The sequence below is a fragment of the Euwallacea fornicatus genome, chromosome 2 (genome assembly GCF_040115645.1).
Source record: "Euwallacea fornicatus isolate EFF26 chromosome 2, ASM4011564v1, whole genome shotgun sequence".
In the NCBI taxonomy this organism is placed as follows: domain Eukaryota; kingdom Metazoa; phylum Arthropoda; class Insecta; order Coleoptera; family Curculionidae; genus Euwallacea; species Euwallacea fornicatus.
Genome location: NC_089542.1, coordinates 5,413,491 through 5,432,638, shown reverse-complemented (window position 1 = coordinate 5,432,638; position 19,148 = coordinate 5,413,491). Strand labels below are relative to the sequence as shown.

General features: G+C 33.1%; 1 protein-coding gene across 1 annotated transcript in view; it reads right to left on the bottom strand.

The window, feature by feature from the left end:
* The window catches only part of LOC136346705 (collagen alpha-5(IV) chain-like), a 42,906-nt gene extending 23,831 nt beyond the window's left edge, over positions 1 to 19,075 (bottom strand). Inside the window, exon 1 of the mRNA XM_066296072.1 lies at positions 18,929 to 19,075. Coding sequence (XP_066152169.1) covers positions 18,929 to 19,012 — 84 coding nt within the window. The 5' untranslated portion in view covers positions 19,013 to 19,075. The remainder of the gene's footprint in view (positions 1 to 18,928) is intronic.
* Positions 19,076 to 19,148: the final 73 nt, after the last annotated feature.

Genomic DNA, 19,148 nt, shown 5'->3' with positions numbered 1-19,148 from the left:
ATCTTCGTATGTAGTTTTTGGAACCCAAACGTCTGTATGTACTAGTCCACAATCTCGATAAACTACATGCAAACCGTTTGTCCTCTAAGAACATATGGCTTTCCAAGTTATTTACATGCGTACAAAGGCATGTCAGAGAAATATGGAGAAATTATGTCATCGTCGGATTGCACACGGCTTATCTGACGTCATAAACAAGTTTATCCGATTGCAACGTTTAATTAGTATAGCGGACAAACCATTTAATAGAGCTGGTGTTGATGGAGACATCTCGTAATTTGTTTTTATTGTAGTGATGTACTAGAAAAAATTGGAACTCTATTGAAATCTTAACTGTGTCACTACCGATGAAACAAAGTGCCGGCAAAGAACTCGTCTGATAAGCCAATCGGTTGACCACATTTAGCTGGGTCACCTTATCGCAACAGTTGCCCTAAAATTCGACAAAATCCTGACAAATATGGATAAACTTAGACATTGCATAACAATATTTTTTTATTGCTCAATAGTGTATAATTTAATTGTTCGGTTGCAAAGAATTCAAAGTTTTCCAAATTCTTTAGCTTCAAATGAGCCAGAATACGGAAAAGTTGTTGTATCGTTGCGGGTACAACGTGTAGAAAATTCTAAAATTTTGCAGATTTATTTTACGGTCTAAAGTAGTAAAAATTCTGAAATTTTCTTCACAAATTCGGAGGTTTCAGTCTGGGACATAATGAATCAAAATTGCAGTATTTTATGTACAATTGCAAATTTCTAAATTTCATTCGAAAGAAAAACGAAATTTTGTTATTGCAAATAAGTGTATTAAAATTCCAAAAATGTCAAAATTTCAATGAGAAATCCAAATTGTAACTGGGCTTTTTATAAATTTGAACGACACATTTGTTAAGGGACTTGTGAGAAAATTATGCGAAGTTTCTTCTGCGAACGAATCACATTAACTGAAAGCTTAACGCAGATTTAAATAAAATCGCTCTAAGACGTGCACCTACTTAAATAAATGCGTATCTTCATTTTAGTACAACTGTTCGCGATGTAAGCTCTGTTGTTGCTTTCAAGATAAACCTTCGATAATATTATTTTATTCAGTTTCTAGATTATTTAACTAGCAGTAGTTCACATATTTGAACAAGCGCTCACCCATGTGATGCGTATAATAGTACACAGCACGAACGCAAATTTCCAGGATTACGGGTCAATAGTTTTAGCTAAATAATGGTAAAAACATTAAATTAATCTAATTCCAAACACTTTCTTGAATAATTGGATGAACAAACAAGATTTTACAATAAACAATTACATCATATGCCACACTGCACTTTTGTTTAATTTAAACATCGACTTAACACATATGCGGTTTCTAGTATAAATTTCTTTATGCCTTGTGATTCAGCCGTCACTATGACAAAATTCGTACCAAATGAACATTACACATTCTCATTTCTTTTCTTGGAAACATACTTTTCGCACTTATTTAAAGAGGTGTGTGCATATTCATAGGAAGCTGAAAGTAATTAAGCCCTGGAAACAGCACTAACATAACTGCAACAAAATACATTTTTCAGTCATTTTTGTCTTCTGGAAATACGTGCAGTGGCTCAAAGTGAAAATGACACACCTGTATTGAAATCACTATTTAGTAATAAATTTTCAATTTATTTAACAATAAACTAGGGTACAAAATTTTAAAAATACTACATATACTGCATTTGTTCTATAATATCCACCATAAAAAATAAAGAAAAAAATCTTCCAAAGGAGGGAAAAATTATGTTCTACTTGCTTTCGAAGCGAATTTCAAAGTTAAAATGATACAGGTCAATTTTATGATAATAGAATATTTACGAATGCAAAAAAATGTTCAAAAATACAAAAAATAAACAATTCTTGTTGATTTGTATTGATAATTGTTGAAATTTAGTTCAAAATCAACGTGGAAAACATAACATTCTGAGAGAATGTGAGTTAGTAATTAGTCATCATAAAAATTACGAATCTATTAGAGCAATCGCCGATAATCTACAAAAAAGTCCTGCAACAGTACAACACATCATAAAAAGGTTTAAAAGTAGAGAAAGATTAAGAGACAAGATAAGAAAAAGCCCAGGAAAAATGTTTACTGATGTTGATGGACGGTGCATTGTGCGATATGTAAAAGAAATCCTCGAATAAGTACCTCCAAATTGTCTATAGATCTTAAAAAGCATTTACACAAGACAGTTAAACCAGAAACCATGAGAATAACGTTGCGAAATCATTTATTCCATAGTCGAGTAGCCAAAAAAAAGTCGTACATTGGCCTGAAGATCGTAGTACAATTTGCCAAAGAGCATTGGGATAAAGGAGACGAGTTTTGGAAGAGTTTTATTTACAAATGAGAATAAATTCAACCTCCTTGGATCGGATGGACGTGGTTTTGGTCTGGAGAAAACCCGGCGAAGCGCTAAAGAAACCAAATTTAAGAGCCACTATTAAACGCGAAGAAAGGAGTGTGATGGTTTGGGACTGTACGTCTAGTGTTGGGACACGAAAGCTACATTTCATCGATGGCATTATGGACAGACATGTTTATTTGGACACATTACGGCAAAATTTACAATTCGGCGTAAAAAAACTGAACCTCTCTAACAACCTTGCGTTCAACCAGAACAACGATACGAAGCATAGCGTCCAAATTGTGAAAGAGTGGCTTTTGTCTAACTGTCCTAGTGTAATAAAAACTCCACCGCAAATATCCGACATTAATGTCATAAAAAATCTTTGGACTAAATTAGAAGCGGAAATTATATAGGAAACATGAAATTTCCAATAAAAACCGCTTAAGACGCGCTCCTCTCGAAAAATGGGAGAGAATTTCCTCTTATTTCACTAAAAAGTTGGTAGAATCGAATTCGAGAAGTTATCTTAGCTATGGGGCTACTAACTAAATATTAATTTATTACAAAAACAATTAAAAAATAAGTGTATCATTTTAATTTTGACATTTGTTTCGAAAGCAAATAGAAATTCATTTTTTCCTCCTTTGTCAGAATGATTTTTTTTTAATTTTTAATTCTGGATATTGCAGAACAGATGCAGCATAATATAAAAAAAATTGCACCCTAGTTTCTTGTGAAGTAAATAGAAATTTATTAATAAATAATTATTTGAATGCAGGTGTATCGTATTCACTTTGAGCCACTGTATATGTGTGTTATTGAAACCTATGAATTTAAATTAAATGGCATTATGATAGCATTAATTTACTTCGAAACTGTCATAGCTGCTGCCGTGTCGTCAATTCCGATTGCTGCCCGATTGCTAGAATTTTCCATGAATTAGGAGAATCTTCTTTGAACTTTCGTTTGAATTTTTTTTACCTAGATTATCTTCAATGTAATTTACAATAAACAGGTTTTTATGTACAGTGGCACAAAAAAGTCTCCGTACGGTTAGTTATCTCACAAACTTATGGAGTTTTAGAGGCAACACAAATAGTTTATCAACAAAATATATAACAATCTACAACAAGGAACATTCCTTAGTCCATTAACAATGATAATCAAGAAGTTAGTCAAAGAAATTCCAATTTTAGACGAACTTTTCTTAATATTGGACATATTCTTGCACAAAAAAGTCTCCGTACGATTCAAAGATGTACGCAATAAACTTTTTTGTTGCTAAGGAACGCCGATAAATAAAAATTCCTATGTGGTTAGCTTCGCAATAATATGTATCAGTTACTAAAAACATCTCAAAGAGTACATCATGAATTCAAAAAATCGTGAAATTGATGCCGATTTGAGGCAGTTAATCATTAAATTGTATTGTGAGGGCCATTCAATGGCTAAAGTAGCAAACATGGTAAAGAGATCTAAGTCAATGGTACAATATACAATTGAGCGCTATGGAAAACATGGTATGGTAAAAACAAGACCAAGAACTGGACGCCCAAAGACTCTGAAAGCGCAAGAGGAACGATATATTGTGCGTCACATTAAGAAAAATCCAAAAGTAACCGCCACGCAAATCAATAAAAATTTAAAAAAAGACTTAAACCTAAATTGTAGTGACGAAACGGTTCGAAATGTCCTAAGACGCAACGGTTATAAAGCCAGATCCATCCGCAAAAAGCCCTTTATTTCGAAAGCAAACAGGTTAAAACGGTTGAAATATACTAAAGAGCATTTAAATAAGGACCAGGACTTCTGGAACAACATAATTTTTAGCGACGAGAGCAAATTTAACATTCATGGATTGAATGGCAAAGGAAAAGTGTGGAGAAAACCGAATACTGAGTTTGAAATTAAAAATTTATCTGCAACGGTCAAACATGGAGGCGGAAGCGTTATGGTTTGGGGTTGCATGTCGGCAGCAGGAATAGGCAATCTGTGTTTTGTTGACGAAATAATGGACAGTAAAGCGTATGTGAACATTTTAAAAACAAATCTTAAAGCTAGTGCGGAAAAGTTGGGCCTTAGTAGATCTTTTATTTTTATGCAAGACAATGATCCAAAACATACCTCGCGTCTAGCAAAAGAATGGCTGTTATATAACGTTAAGAGTATTCTAAATCACCCACCCCAATCGCCTGATCTAAATCCGATTGAGCATCTGTGGGAACACTTGGAGCAAAAAATAAGATCATATACAATTACTAATAAAAATGACTTAAAAGAAGCATTATTAAAAGAATGGTCCAAAATACCGCCTAATGTAACATCAAATTTAGTTAATTCTATGAATCGACGATTACATGCAGTGTTAAAGTCTAAAGGAAACCCCACAAAATATTAAACATTTATTGTTCCAATAATTCAATTAAATTTAGTTAATATTAGTTTAGTCATATGAAATCGTACGGAGACTTTTTTGTGCAATAATAAGTCCAATATTAAGAAAAGTTCGTCTAAAATTGGAATTTCTTTGACTAACTTCTTGATTATCATTGTTAATGGACTAAGGAATGTTCCTTGTTGTAGATTGTTATATATTTTGTTGATAAACTATTTGTGTTGCCTCTAAAACTCTATAAGTTTGTGTGATAACTAACCGTACGGAAACTTTTTTGTGCCACTGTATGTGCGTATCAATGCAATCAAGGTCAATTTCTAATTGTGTAACATGCCGTTAACACATACCCCGAAAGTAAGGACGCATTTCAATGGTATGTTAAAGCATCCACTTTAAGGCACAATCATCCGTTTCTTCTCGCTTCAATGCACTTTCCGACTTAAAATGAGCTCGCTCTCATGCTTTTCCTCTATTGACAACCCGATCTTTAGTCACGTCATTCATTATCCAAATTAATTCTGGGTAAAAATTGTATTACTTCTTAGTATCGACCGAGGTAACGAATATAATTATAAATACATATTAAACAGCATTGGCGTTTTGTTCCTCAAACCCACAGCGATATGTCTCCTGTCATGTATCGTTGTGTTCCACCTTTGACGAGTCTTTTCTGCCGCACTGCTATGTTCTTTGATTTTATTTTTTTCTTGAAAACCATGTTTTAAGCGCCTGTTTGTTTATTTATCAGGAAAATGTTAGAAATAGCCGAACTCTGAAGGAATAATTATTCTATGCTATATGTAGAGTCAAGATCGACCCACCATCGATGACTTAATTCAACCCACATAATTTTTTTTTTCGTGTTTTGCTGGGTCCACCTGTAACTTATAATATAATTTCGATTTCTTAGGCCTTGTACCTACGGTACAATAGGAGGGATTGCAATGCAATGATCTTTGTTTTATGCATATAATTAAAGCGGAGTTATAAACAACTGTAGAAATGCTGCATATTAGTGTTTGTTTGATTACTCTGCACGTAATCAAAAATGGTTAAGCCGCACTAAAAGTTGAATAACCCGGCAGTAAATCTTTAAATTTAGATACATCAAAGGTACCACAATGTAGTTGAACGCTTCCGACATTGCTCTAGTGAGGGCATTTGTAAGTGAGTATGGAAAAATTGGAGTTCCGACAACAATGCTTGTTATGCTGTCAAACTAAAGCTGTGATAAGTTTTATAGAAGAAGGTGACGTCACGATGCAATTTCTGTGACTTTCGGAGAAATATTTTATATATGCGAATGTTAAGACCCCTGTAAAAAAAAAACCTTGACCAATCGCGTTGTAGATCACAACATATTTTTAGCGTTCAAAATAATCAGAATTTCCTTTGGCCTCTAAATTTGAGATAAACGTGAAGTTACATGTTTCAACTAGTACTATCGTCAATATACGATATGAATTTAAATAATATTTAATAGTGACATAATAACCTTATTTAACATTTGTTTTGCGCAATTATATTTTCCCAGCCTTTTTATCAGAAATCTTCGGCATATTTCACGTGACCCACCCAAATTATACATGTCTCCGGGGTGATGTAAATTTCCCGGAGTCGTGTCCAACAAATAACGGCATTGGTCAAGAAATCGTGTGTGCCGAAGTCTCATTCTCTCATTTCTTGTTCATATTTCATATAAGGCAGCGTTAACACTGTCGGGAACAGTTTCAGTCAAAGAGTCAAAAGGGTATTCACCTCCTGATAGCGGCGAGTCTGCAGGAAGTAAACGCCAGTTCGACCCAATTTTTCTCCTACCTTATCTCCATTTTGGATAAATTTGCAAAGTGACTAAAGAAGAAAGAAAGAAAAAAGAAAGAAATCATCCCTTTTTGAGTCATAAAATTTTCCATAAAATCGTGCCGAAAGTCATAGAATTGAAAGATCATGCAGAAATGTAAATGTTAAAAAAATGAGTCGTGAGTAACAAGTCATTTCTTAAATTTTTATCAGTTTTTAATTCCTTCTAAGGACGTCAATGACTCTAGGGAAGTCAACTGCTAAATCACAGGATTTGTAAAACAACCGTCAGTGCTTTAAGTTCTCGTTAAAGTTACGGACGAATCTTGATCTCGAAATTTGCCCAAATTTTCAAAAAAGCCTTAAAATACATGTTTTTCTTTAATTTTTATGCATTTTTAAGCATTTCGACTGACAAGATTTAGGCTATTGCACCAATGGCCGGCCTACGAGTAAATAGTCCCCGGTGCAAGGTTATTCGTATAGGTCTCGAATCTCCACAGGATCAGTACCGAACTACACGACTATAGGTTCTTTCACCACTGTTCATAACCTGGAAGAAGACACTAGCTAATGCATTAATATTTAAGACAAAGTAGTACACCTGAATTTTTTTAGAACTCAATAACTTTAGAAAATTTTCGACGTTTTCAGCAATCGGTATAAAGCTTAAGATTATTTTTTTCATCTTAGATTGATTTTTCTAAGGAAGTTTCAGAAGTTTTAAGACATATGATTTGAGCTTAAAAATTAATTTTGCGGTATTGTTAGATTTTATCGACTTTTCGGCTTTCCTCTAAACTTTTAACAAACAACAGCATAAAAAAGTCACAGAAAAAACTTTATAATATCATTAGTTTTACGGTTTTTTGATCTGCATTATAGGAATTTTTACGAGATTCTTAAGTAAAACTTCGAAAATTGTCTCGATTTCAAAGTAACGAGAACTGATCTTAAGAAAAACTAAATCGACCATTACTGAAAAGTTCTCTGCAATTCTAATGAGTCATAGTGATGGAAGCGGAAGTCATTTTCTAGTTGTTTTTTTTTACTTTAAATTATCGAAATTTGAAGAGAAACTCTAAAGTAACGATGAGTTGTGAGGAACGGTCTAGATTTTGGAGCAACTGAAAATAACCTAAAAAGCAATTCACTGACCTTCCATTTGCTTTTTAAAATTTCGCAGTAACCTCGACTGATTTAAATTTACCTGTTTTCGACTAATCTGAAACGACCTAACTCCTGATCTACAATTTCTTTTTAATGATTTTTTTAATGACCCAATGTAATTCCACGATTTCTCAACACACCTCACAAACTCAAGTCAATGCGTATTATTTCATATTTCCATTACTCAGCTTCTAGCAGCAACTAATGAAAAGTAATTATGACACAAATGTTCGCACGAAGTTCTGTCAAAAGAACGTCAATATTTCAGAAACCCCTTACGTTGACATACAATTTCACTACTTTATAATCAAGTAGTTCGACTTGTGCCACCCTGTAGGAACATGGAACATCTCATAATCATAATCCTGTCATCAATTTCGATTGATTTCACTCCATAAAAGGCACTGCTGATCTATTGTAAATATCTTTTCACGCCGAATAATCGAACAGACGTTAATCCGATTCGGTTATTCTCTTACATGTAAGGTTAAAGAATTGGGTCAAACATAAACTTTTCTAACACATGTTCACTATCTGCCTATATAATTCTAAATATATTGTCGGATAAACAATGAACATCATCACAGGAAATAGCATGATACATAAAACTGAAAATTAGGCTTGAACCTGCTGACTTAGTTTCTCTCGATGTAAACAAAGTTTTTTTTTTTTTTTAAGATTTAGAGAAGAGGTTAAAGTTGCAATTTAGATAGCAGAAATATATTTTGCGTAGGCTTCTATATGATAGAGGTTTTCGGGTTAGGCCGATTCCGTCTTCACCAATTGTGACAGAGCCTCTTTCGATGATGGAATAGTAAACAATGTAAATGATGTGGCGCCGAAATTAATAATTCAAATGTCTATAAATAAATCGTAACATCTGGAATTGGAAGCTTTTTTAACTGCGTATTTTTAAACAGTCTGAATTCAATCTTTAATTCTCTGAAGATGTATGTAGTATTCATCAAGTCGACAGACATATCTAGAAGACCATCGAATATTTCTAAATTCACTCATCCGATATACGACCACTTTAAGAGGAATCTCAGACTGGGCAGATGCAGAAAGCCGTCGATTTATAAACCTGTCCTGCCGCAAGAGGTTACAACAGAAAATTCATTTCTTGCGATGCCGTAATGGCATTTGTTCTCCTCGTCCTTGTTCTTCGAAGAAGATGATGTAATCAGTGAACTTGAAAATGCTCTGTTCAAAAGCTCATTGAAGGAAAAGGTCCTTGATTTGTGAAACCTGAAATTTCTTTCTTGCCCGAAGAGGCGATCGATAAAATCGACTAGACTTGCGAAATTGGGCTGCAATTTTATGGTTTTCGGTTGTTATTTCAGGCCATGTGGCTCGCTGGCGTTCTCTAAATATTTTAGTCTGCAGTAAACAATATATTCAAATTGGCCGATTGAGAAAATTAAAGAGTATTTTTAATAATGTTTTTAAATCAGACGATCGACTTTTAATTGGTTCACTTCATTCGCTTCCAAAAATTCTTCAATGTATTTAGAAGCATGCTCAGGACCATTATCCTATTGGAACTACCACCTTAATGGCATGTTTCAATCGGCGTAAAGAAGCATATGATTTTGCAAAATGTTCTCATAATAAAAGCGGGTCCATTTTGTCCATAGTTCTTACCAATGGGCCAACACCAGAGCGAGAAAAACATCTCCAAACCACAATTTTCCTCTGCCATGCTTTACTGTTAGCAACTGGTACTTTTTATTAAACCTTCTCCCGACAAGACGTCTTACATGTCTTTTCCCATCATTACCAAATAGGTTGAATTTACTTTCATTCCTCCACAATACACAATTCGACTTTTGAATAAACCAAGTAATATAATCTTTAGCAAGCGATAAACGGTCCTTCCTATTTTTTTGTGATATAAGTGGTTTTTGAACGGGTCTTTTTCCAAAAAGTCCCATTTGCCTCAGTCTAGGTTGGACAAATTTTATGGATAAATCATGAATGTTAAACGGTATCCGGTTTTGATGTATGTCATTGGCAGTCTTACGTGGGTTTGCTTGGGCGATTCTCTTAAGAGTTCTATCCACGTAAGCATTAGTAGATCTTGGTCTTCCACATTAGGGCGATCGACAGTTATTCTTAATGTTTTAATTTTAGAAATTATTTTATAAATTGTTTCTTTCGGATGCTGCACAACCTCCGAAATTTCTCTATAACTTCTTCCACTATATTTTAATTTTGCAATTTGCTCTCTAATGGCAATTTGAATTTATTTCGTTTTAGCCATTGGTAAACATTGAATTTTATTTTGACAACTAATTGAAACAACAAATTTAAAGTATTTAAATATTACTGAAAAGAGATAAGGTTTTCAAACTTTTGTCTTGCAATGAAAATGCAGCTTTTTGAATTGTTTATTATTTCTTAGCAATAAACAAATTTATTGTTGTTCGTATCATATTTTCGTATTTGTAACTAAGCAATACATAATTGAAAAACGTTTATTGGTAATGTTCTCGAGTTATTAAATGAATAATTACCATTTACCCACATCTTTAGTGGGATTTCCAAACTTTTGTCCACAAATATATGTGGCTGACTAAAGCAAATCCCTACATATATGGATACTGGGAGAGTGAGATTATTTAAGTGAGTGTATTCAGCTTCACAAAAAAAAGGTGAATTTTATAATAAAACCAAAATTATTTAATAAGTATAAAATAGTCTCTACGGTAGGTCGTTAAACATGATCTCTGTTCGAAACACAATCAACCGAACACTACTTTTATTGTTCGTATTCTTGTTGAATTCTTCATAGTACTCCCTTTGATGTAACATAAAGTCAGTGATCTTTTGAGATATTTTCAATAATAATCTAAAATGCATTATGAGCCCTAATAACTAAATGTCTGAATGATATACTAAATATTAGAAAAAAATGGGTTTACTACTATATAATAGGTTTTTTTTCGCGGATGTAAATATCAATTCGGAAACTATTTACTTATTATATACAGGATTTTTTTGGTGTACCAACCATTGCTATCTCTTAAACGATGAGAGTTACAACTTCGTCTAAATTAGACAAAAGTTACCCATTACGGAGCAGATTAAAGAAACCGCTACAACATTGCCACATTCTAAACGGTTTCCTAAATATTTGGAAAAATATGAATATAGCCCAAAAAATCCCTCGTATTTCGTAAACTGCTTGTGATAGAGAAAAAGGTTAAATTACAAAATATCACCATTTTTTACTCTCTACAAAACGACATATTCAACGTTATTGTACAGTTTTTAATAACTAAGTAATTGTTATAAACTTCATTATTTTAAACACGGACCTGGAATTTTTATATTATGTTTCAAAAGCGTTTTGTATTCCTGACGGACCCATGCATAATTCGTTTACATTTATTAACGTTTCAGTCCGAATAATTCATTGTCAGACTAATTTTTATTCACATTTTCTTAGTTTAGAAAAAGAACTGTACTAACGTATGTTTCTTTCCAATTTCGCAAAGATTTTTGATCTGGGAGATATTCTCTATAGATACAAGTTCTGACACTGTTCCAAAGCATTTCTAGCATTACAAAATCTTCCCAGATACGCAAGTAACTTATCAGTTTTTTCATTTTTACTGTATAGCATTACTGAAACTTATTTTTTTATGAATGCAGCTCGAAAATAAATTATAAAATACGGAAATAAGTATAAAAACAATTTTATTTGACAACTAAATGTCAAATTTGTTAGAAAATAGTTTCTAGTGTGATAGTGGCCTAGTATATAGTGTAGTTTAAAAAGATAAATAAAAAATAGCCTGATGATGAATTATTCGGGTTGAAACGTTAATAAATGTAAACAAATTATACATGGGTCTGTCGGGAATAAAAAGTGATTTCGAAACCTGAAATGAAAATTCCAGGTCCGTATTTACAATAGTGAAGTTGATAACGATTACTTAGTTATTAAAGGTTATACAATGACGTTCGATATGTCGTTTTGTAAAAAGTCTAAAGTTGTGAAACTTTATAATTTAAACTTTTTTTTATCACAAACAGTTTTTGAAATACCAGGGATTGAAATTTTAGGCCATTTTCATATTTTTCTAAATATCTAGAAAACTACTAAAAATGTGGCAACCTTGAAGCGATTCCCTTAACTAGCTCCACGAAAGGCCACTTTTGTCTAATTTAACCGAAGTTGTAGCTCACACCATTTCGAAGATATTAATGGCAGGCACACCAAAAAGAAAAGACTCTTTGTGGCGATAAAAAATTAATCTGTTATTTTTTACAAAAAATAAGTAATAACATGTCAAGCATGTAACGAATTATCTTGCAGAGGTCTTGGAAAATTTGATTTCAGTGATGGTACTGTAAATACGGAAAAGTACCAATCAATTTGATCAAGATACCTGATTTCAAATGCGGAACAAAATTTTAAAAATAAAAGCTTCTTATTCTAACACTATGGCGCATGGTACCACAGTGCGCAAACCACGAAAAAGTGGTTTGAGGATAATAATGTTAAGAGTATTGAAATGGCCTTCAAGTGGCCCTGACTTGAACGTAATTGAAATTTTGTGGCATAAAATGAACCAATTTTTGCATAACGATCCCCAGGCCACAATCGCAGCTGTAAAAGGAAAAACGACGGAAAAATGGAATTTTGTTTAGATCTGAACTTTATAAAAAACTAGTACATTTCATTCCAAATTGAATACACGCCATTCTTGCTTCGAATAGTGGTATTACATCATATTAATATTTATTTTTAATTTAAACCTTCCGGTGCGTCCGACCATTTGTTTGTGTGCTTTAAAACATTTTTGGAGTTTAATTATGTATTTCTTATAAAATAAAAAAAAAACATTTATCTAAAAATACACTTTGCGATTAGTGAATAGTTCCTGAATGGATATTTCCATTAGCGAAATAAAAATAAACTATTAAATAATAGCAAACTTGGTTTTTGTAATATTTCGTCTATCGTCCGATCATTTAGTTGTTAGTCTCCGTAATAGCAAGGTATGTCCCATATTTCTAGAAATATGAAACAAAAAAATAACATCAAGAGTCCACGCTTAAAACCTTACAACTCTAAAAAAAAGACCAAAAGTCAACAAACCTGGCTTTGTTTGAAGAAACACTAAAAGGTAAGAATAATATTTTAAGAGGTTGTGTGTTGTTTCAACGAAATTACCATCAGCCTTCAGTTAGCTACTTAAATACACCGAAGAGATTCTTCTGTGATCGCTTTAAATTTGACTTTTACGATACCGTTAAGAGTTAAGCGGTTACTTCTTCGCAAACATCACACCCTGTATTGTTGCAAAAATTTTCGATTTTATGCATATGCCTACTGAAACATAGTTGACAATATTTTTCAATGCCCATATATGCGACCTGTGAATTGTTTTGCACATTTGCGTTCGAAATACCACTTCAGTTTTTATTTGGTTCTATGTGGGCGTGAATGAAGGAGATTTTCCATGTGACTTTGTTAGCAAAAAACGGCTAAATTTAGAAAAGAAAATAACTCTAGTTTTTCACAAGACAAAATTACTAAACTGAAATTTCTTAGTCAAGTATGAAAACATGCTTAACTAAATAATTGAAATCAAGTATGTCAACATATTTTACAATACTTTTCCATTACTGCATATGAAAGCTTTCTTTAATTTTCTCTTTGTTTTATTTCTTAATGCACCCTAAATTATACTGTTTTAAGAGTACAGTAGAACTCGGCTGTAACGAACACTCGGTTACAATGAGCGAACAAAAAATCTCGCAAAAAATAAAGTTTCTATAAATGTATTTTTATTCGGTTATAACAAACTTGGATGTAACAAACATTCGGTTTTAACGAATTATATTTATCATTTTCTAAAGCTTTGAGCTCGGTTATAACGAACCGTTAGGAGATGCAGCTGTGAGCGAGCTGCTGAAGATTTAAGTGAATGAACCAAAAATTAGCCCATTTCTGATTTTGAAGAAATCCACTTAAATGACTATGATATGATTGAAAAACATGTGGAAGTTGCTGAATTTCCTGATGATGTTGACATTGCTCAAACAACGGCCAATGACCAATATGAAAACGGTTCGAGCCATGAGGAGGCAATTAACAAGAATGAAGAAGTTTTAATCTGCGCAGCTCAATAGGCCCTTTCTGCTTTGAAGGTCGTAGTATATTATGTACAAATGACTCAACCAAAAAATGAAAACTTTTTAAATGCGACAGATCTTTTGTGAAACAAAATAACTGAAGAGATATTGAAGAACCGCAAAGTACAGAATCAAATTGCGCACTTTTTTCTATCTAAATTTCGATTTTATTTAAGATTGTTGTAGTTTTTTTATTTATCATAGTATACCTATTTACTAGAACTATAAATTGTGTAATTTCGTGTTTGGTTAAAACAGACATTTTGGATCAACAAGCTTTTTTCCTCGTTAATGTATAGCGAACCCCGACATAGAATGAACGAAAGGCCAAGTCCTTTGAAGGTTCGTAATAGCCGAGTTCTACTGTAATTCCGGTTCATACCGGGACGTTTAGCCTCAAATTTGTGAACTTAAGCCTATAAGAATTCAGCTAACCATACTTTTATACTGCCTGTATACAGGGTGTCTCACAAGTGTTTCATTATATTTCAGTGGGTAATAGTACATTGAAAAATAATATGACTCCCTATATAAACCACATTCCAATAATGCTCCATTGAGAAGATACAGGGTGTTAAACTTAAAACACACCTGGAATATTTCAACGTATCAGAGTATCAATGAACAGGCGAGCTCAATTATGTATTGAACAAAATGGCCACCAATTTGAACAATTTCTATAATGTTATAGCAAATTAATAATATTTAAAACAAACTTAATGTTATTAAAACCATTTAGAGAATATCGTGCATATAGACGGTATTCAATTTTTTACTGGCAAACGATACGTCGGACGAAAAAGAGTCAAGTGAGCATTTTTCTTCTAAATGAAATTAAACTTCTAAAAATAATTTTTATTTTGATAAATAGCAGTGGCGCACCATGTTTTTCTTTAAAAATGTGCTGAGAGGTGTCCGTACGCACGTCACTGGTGAAACGAAAAATAGCCCTTTTGCATAAATAAATGCGTCTACATTAACTCTCAAAACATGCCAAATTTCACTTACATATCTCAAACGGTTTTGAATATATCAATAAAAGTTAGATTTTTTAAGTAAAGTTTAACACCCTGTATCTTCTTAATGAAGCATTATTGGAATGTGGTTTATATAGGGAGTCATATTATTTTTCAATGTACTATTACCCACTGAAATATAATGAAACACTTGTGGGACGCCCTGTATACGGCCCGCGTATTGCTCTGCGTAGCTGGCTCCGAATTTTGCACTTGAATTTGTAGTTTCTATATTTTTTAAATTTCGCTTTTTGTAAAATTGTTGGAGTGCTTTAAAGAAATCATAGGAAATCTGTTTCAGTTTCATCTAAGAGTATAAAGAGCAACTTTTCGAGAGGAGGTAAGTCTGCTTGTATATTCCGAATATTGACATGAAACGTCTTGCAATTATAATATGATTACTTTTCCTAAGTGCGTTTAAAATTTTTAAAATGCACTTGCAGCTGCAACGTAAACAAAATTGGTGTTCCAGCCCCTCCACAAGTGGTTAAAATCCTCGTTGCCTCAGGTTTAATTAGCTGGAAGTCGGTTTCGTTCGAAATAAGTAATCGCCTAAATTAGTCAGGTGTAAATGAAGAGAAGTCAAGCCTTGAAGGGCTTAAAAACGTCTGAAAGTTAATTAGTTTGGATGCCTCTAACAACGGGGAATAAATTGTACCATGATGGAGTTACACACACATGATTTATATTACGGTTTGAAGCCTGATTAGTTTAGTTGCCAAAATTTCGATCAAGCACCGTGTTGGCCGATAAGCAAAGATCAAAGTGTTAACAAAACACTAATAGTTTATCAAAAAATTTTTTCTCTACTCAAACTTTGACCTCATTGCTATCGTTAAATGCGTAAATTTGAACTGAAACTATTACATCACTTTTAAACGCCACGAAAGAAATTTATATGAAGTAATTGAATTACGAATTAAAAAGTCTTTATCTGACAAACATTACCTCACCGTTCAACCTTACAGCAGCCCAATTAACACCTTAAAACGATTTCCGCAAATAAACGAGGAAAAAGTTAACGAACTATATGCTTACACATCTATAAACACCTATTTTTAGGTATACCGTGTGTGTTGACACTTCGGCAAAGCATCTGTTATAACATGGGAGGATTTTTTCCGTGTATTTCTAGAGCTATTAATATCTATTCAATTAGGATAAACTTTTAGATGAAAAATTAGTTTTACTGTACTTTGGAGTGAATCGTTATCTAATAGCCCTCCTTGAACAAGACGTTTATAATAATCTGCGGGAAAATTGCAACATCGCGTTTAATGTTTGTTTTTTAATAAGTCTACTTGGAATTTCAATACGTAAAAATTTTGCCATTTGATGAACAAAATGTTGAGTTAAAAACCGTTATCAATTATAGAAACTTTGAGTGATATATGAATTAGTAATGTTGGTTGGGCTCTCAACTTCCATTTCAAATTTAAAATCAAAGTCAAAATTTTCTAATTTTCCATTTTTTTAAAACGAACTCTAGGCGCAAGGTTGCCATTTATACAGCTTTTAAAATGTTCTCCTACCCATCTAAATAATTGGACTCTTGATTACCTTTTCTGATGATCAGTTTTCTGTCAATCATCAACACTGTGACAGGGATAATTGAGTTCGAAACGGAAGGAATCGTCAATGCATCTGGATTAGGTTTAACGCCTCGCTTATAATGTAACAACAACAAATAATCAGTTTTGAAGCATATAAACTGTTCATCAGTCGCGCACGGGTGTCAGAGGAGGAGTTATTTATCTTGGACACATTCCGATGGAAATCTGTTAATCAAATCATCGACAGAAAATGTTATTGGTCAGTTAAAATTGCAATTAAAATTACAGTACAATAACAGGAATATTTCAATAAAAAATTTATCGTTTTTAACTTCAGGTGTGACAAATGATATGCAGTGTCTGGTTTTCGTTGTAGGTGTAGGTTAACTGTAGAATAACTTGCCTTGCCGCATGTATTTAACATAAATCGGAACTCGAAAATAGAACTTCGGTAATTCACATTTAAGTGTCACCAAGTAATTGAAATTAGTGTCTTAAAGTAAATGTATTATTTAAAATACATATTTAAAAGTACTAAAATGTCATCGATTTACCATCGCCCTACGTGTTAAAACAATATGACAACGGTGTGTTTGGCATTTGTTTTTAAAATCAGGTTTTAATAAGTATGCAACCCAATTGACGCGTGCCATATTTTTTTAATTCAGAAGTTGAGACCATAACAGATTGTCAATAGGAATGATTTTCAATCATAGCCCAGAAAGTCATTTACACATACGTATAAACCAATATAAAACACCATAAGCTAACAATGGAGACTCCAATTCATCATCGATTCTCAAAGAGTTTTGAAAAAGGGGATAAAAAATTAGCGATTTTTGGATCTACCATGGTTGAAATAAAGACGAATAGTTGTAGGAGACAATTTTATTTTCTAAAAAATACCGAAATAAAGTATGTAGGCACGAAGGTTGACGACACTAATAACGACCAATATAAAAATATGTACTTAAACTAGGAGAAATTAGATTCAAAAACTGACCACCGAATCTACAAATATTCTAAGGAGAGTCAAACCGTCGAATTAAAACGAACGTTACTTTTCAAATAGCACGTGGTGCGCAGTAAGTATGATATACGCATTGGAAAACGTCGTGCGAAAGTAAATCCAAAAATTTTTATAGCCAACTGAGGAGCTTCAACACATGTCATGTATAGAATTATAAAAAACAAAAGCGAGGTGCATTGTTGCCGGACCGACTAAAAAGTAATTTCAGTTCATAATAATTATTTGATGTCTTATTAGAATGGTGTTAAATTTGTAAAACACACGCTTATGTAAATGCGTTGTAAACTGTCAGCGCGTAGTTGCCAGAATGAGCGAATTTTCTAATCCATCACCCAAACCAATGAGTTACAAAATCATTTAAATGGGGAAAAAGTTGGTGGAGATTTTTTAATAGCAGTTAACGACGTTGCCATATTATCTTTAGTTTGAACATATTTCAGAAACTGCCATAACCGGGATAGCAATAGTGGACCCTTTTAAATAAACCACCCTGTATAAGAAGCATCCTGTACAAACAATCATCAAGTGACAAAACAATCCACGAATACCGGGTATGCTACATTAAACTAGCCATATGTTTTCCTTTGATGTTTAAATTTTTGGAACAAAGATGGAGATAAGTGTCAATATGACACATCTGTCATTATTGATATGCGGTGACAGACATTTTCAATATATTATTCAATTATTATTGTTTCAAATATTTAATGTTTTACAGGTTCCTTAACATTAACATTTGACGCTCTGAATCCTCTCAGATTAATATAGTGGCCAAGTTCGCGGTTTCCATGGAAATTATATTCGACCTAACATTAAAACTCGGCAAGTTCAAACTATTAGAACTTTTTTGAAATAAGATTTTCTACTTATTTTTAGTATCATTTATGAAGTTTTAATACAGAGTTATGAAAAAGGTATTATATGGAAAGCTCATTTTCAAGAATTAGGAAAATTTATACTTGAGGACATTAAAAAAAAACCACTTTGATAGTGAACTCACGAACACACATCAAGGCTGTCTTAAGTGAGTTTGAAGCCTCTTATAGTTCCATTAATGACAATCGGCGACAAATACGTTCAATGTTTAAATTTGAGCTTAGATATGTCAAAAACTGTGAAAACACGTGTAATTTTTTTTTTAATTGACAGTTCAGGGAAATATTTTGAGTTTAGATATTTAACGTCATAATTTTGATTTCATTTGTTAAAGGAGAGATTTCGGATGCGTGATGAAATATGGAACACTCAGAATACTGAAAAATAACTAACTACAGAAAAATGAAGAAACCCTCCAAAGAAAACAACCATAATTCCGCTTCTCTTATTGCAAATGGTGTGATTTTTAAGGCTAACTCCATCTTTTGAAGCTATAATCCTCTGTTTTGAAGAAATCCCCTCAATCTCAATGACGTTTAATTGAAGTTACTACTTACCCAGGCCTGCACATCGGTCACAAACGCAAAAAACACGAGGCCTGCGAGGGCACTCGCCCAGCACACACCCGTTCGTAGCGGCATAGCACACTGGCTCCATATTTTCGAGCATCACTTTCAGTAATCTCAGCCCCCACCAAAACAACTTAAGTTTAGTTCGCGACGCTTTAGTTTAAGCCCTTATTGCATCCCTTGGTCTGCACCCATCAACCTACAATTG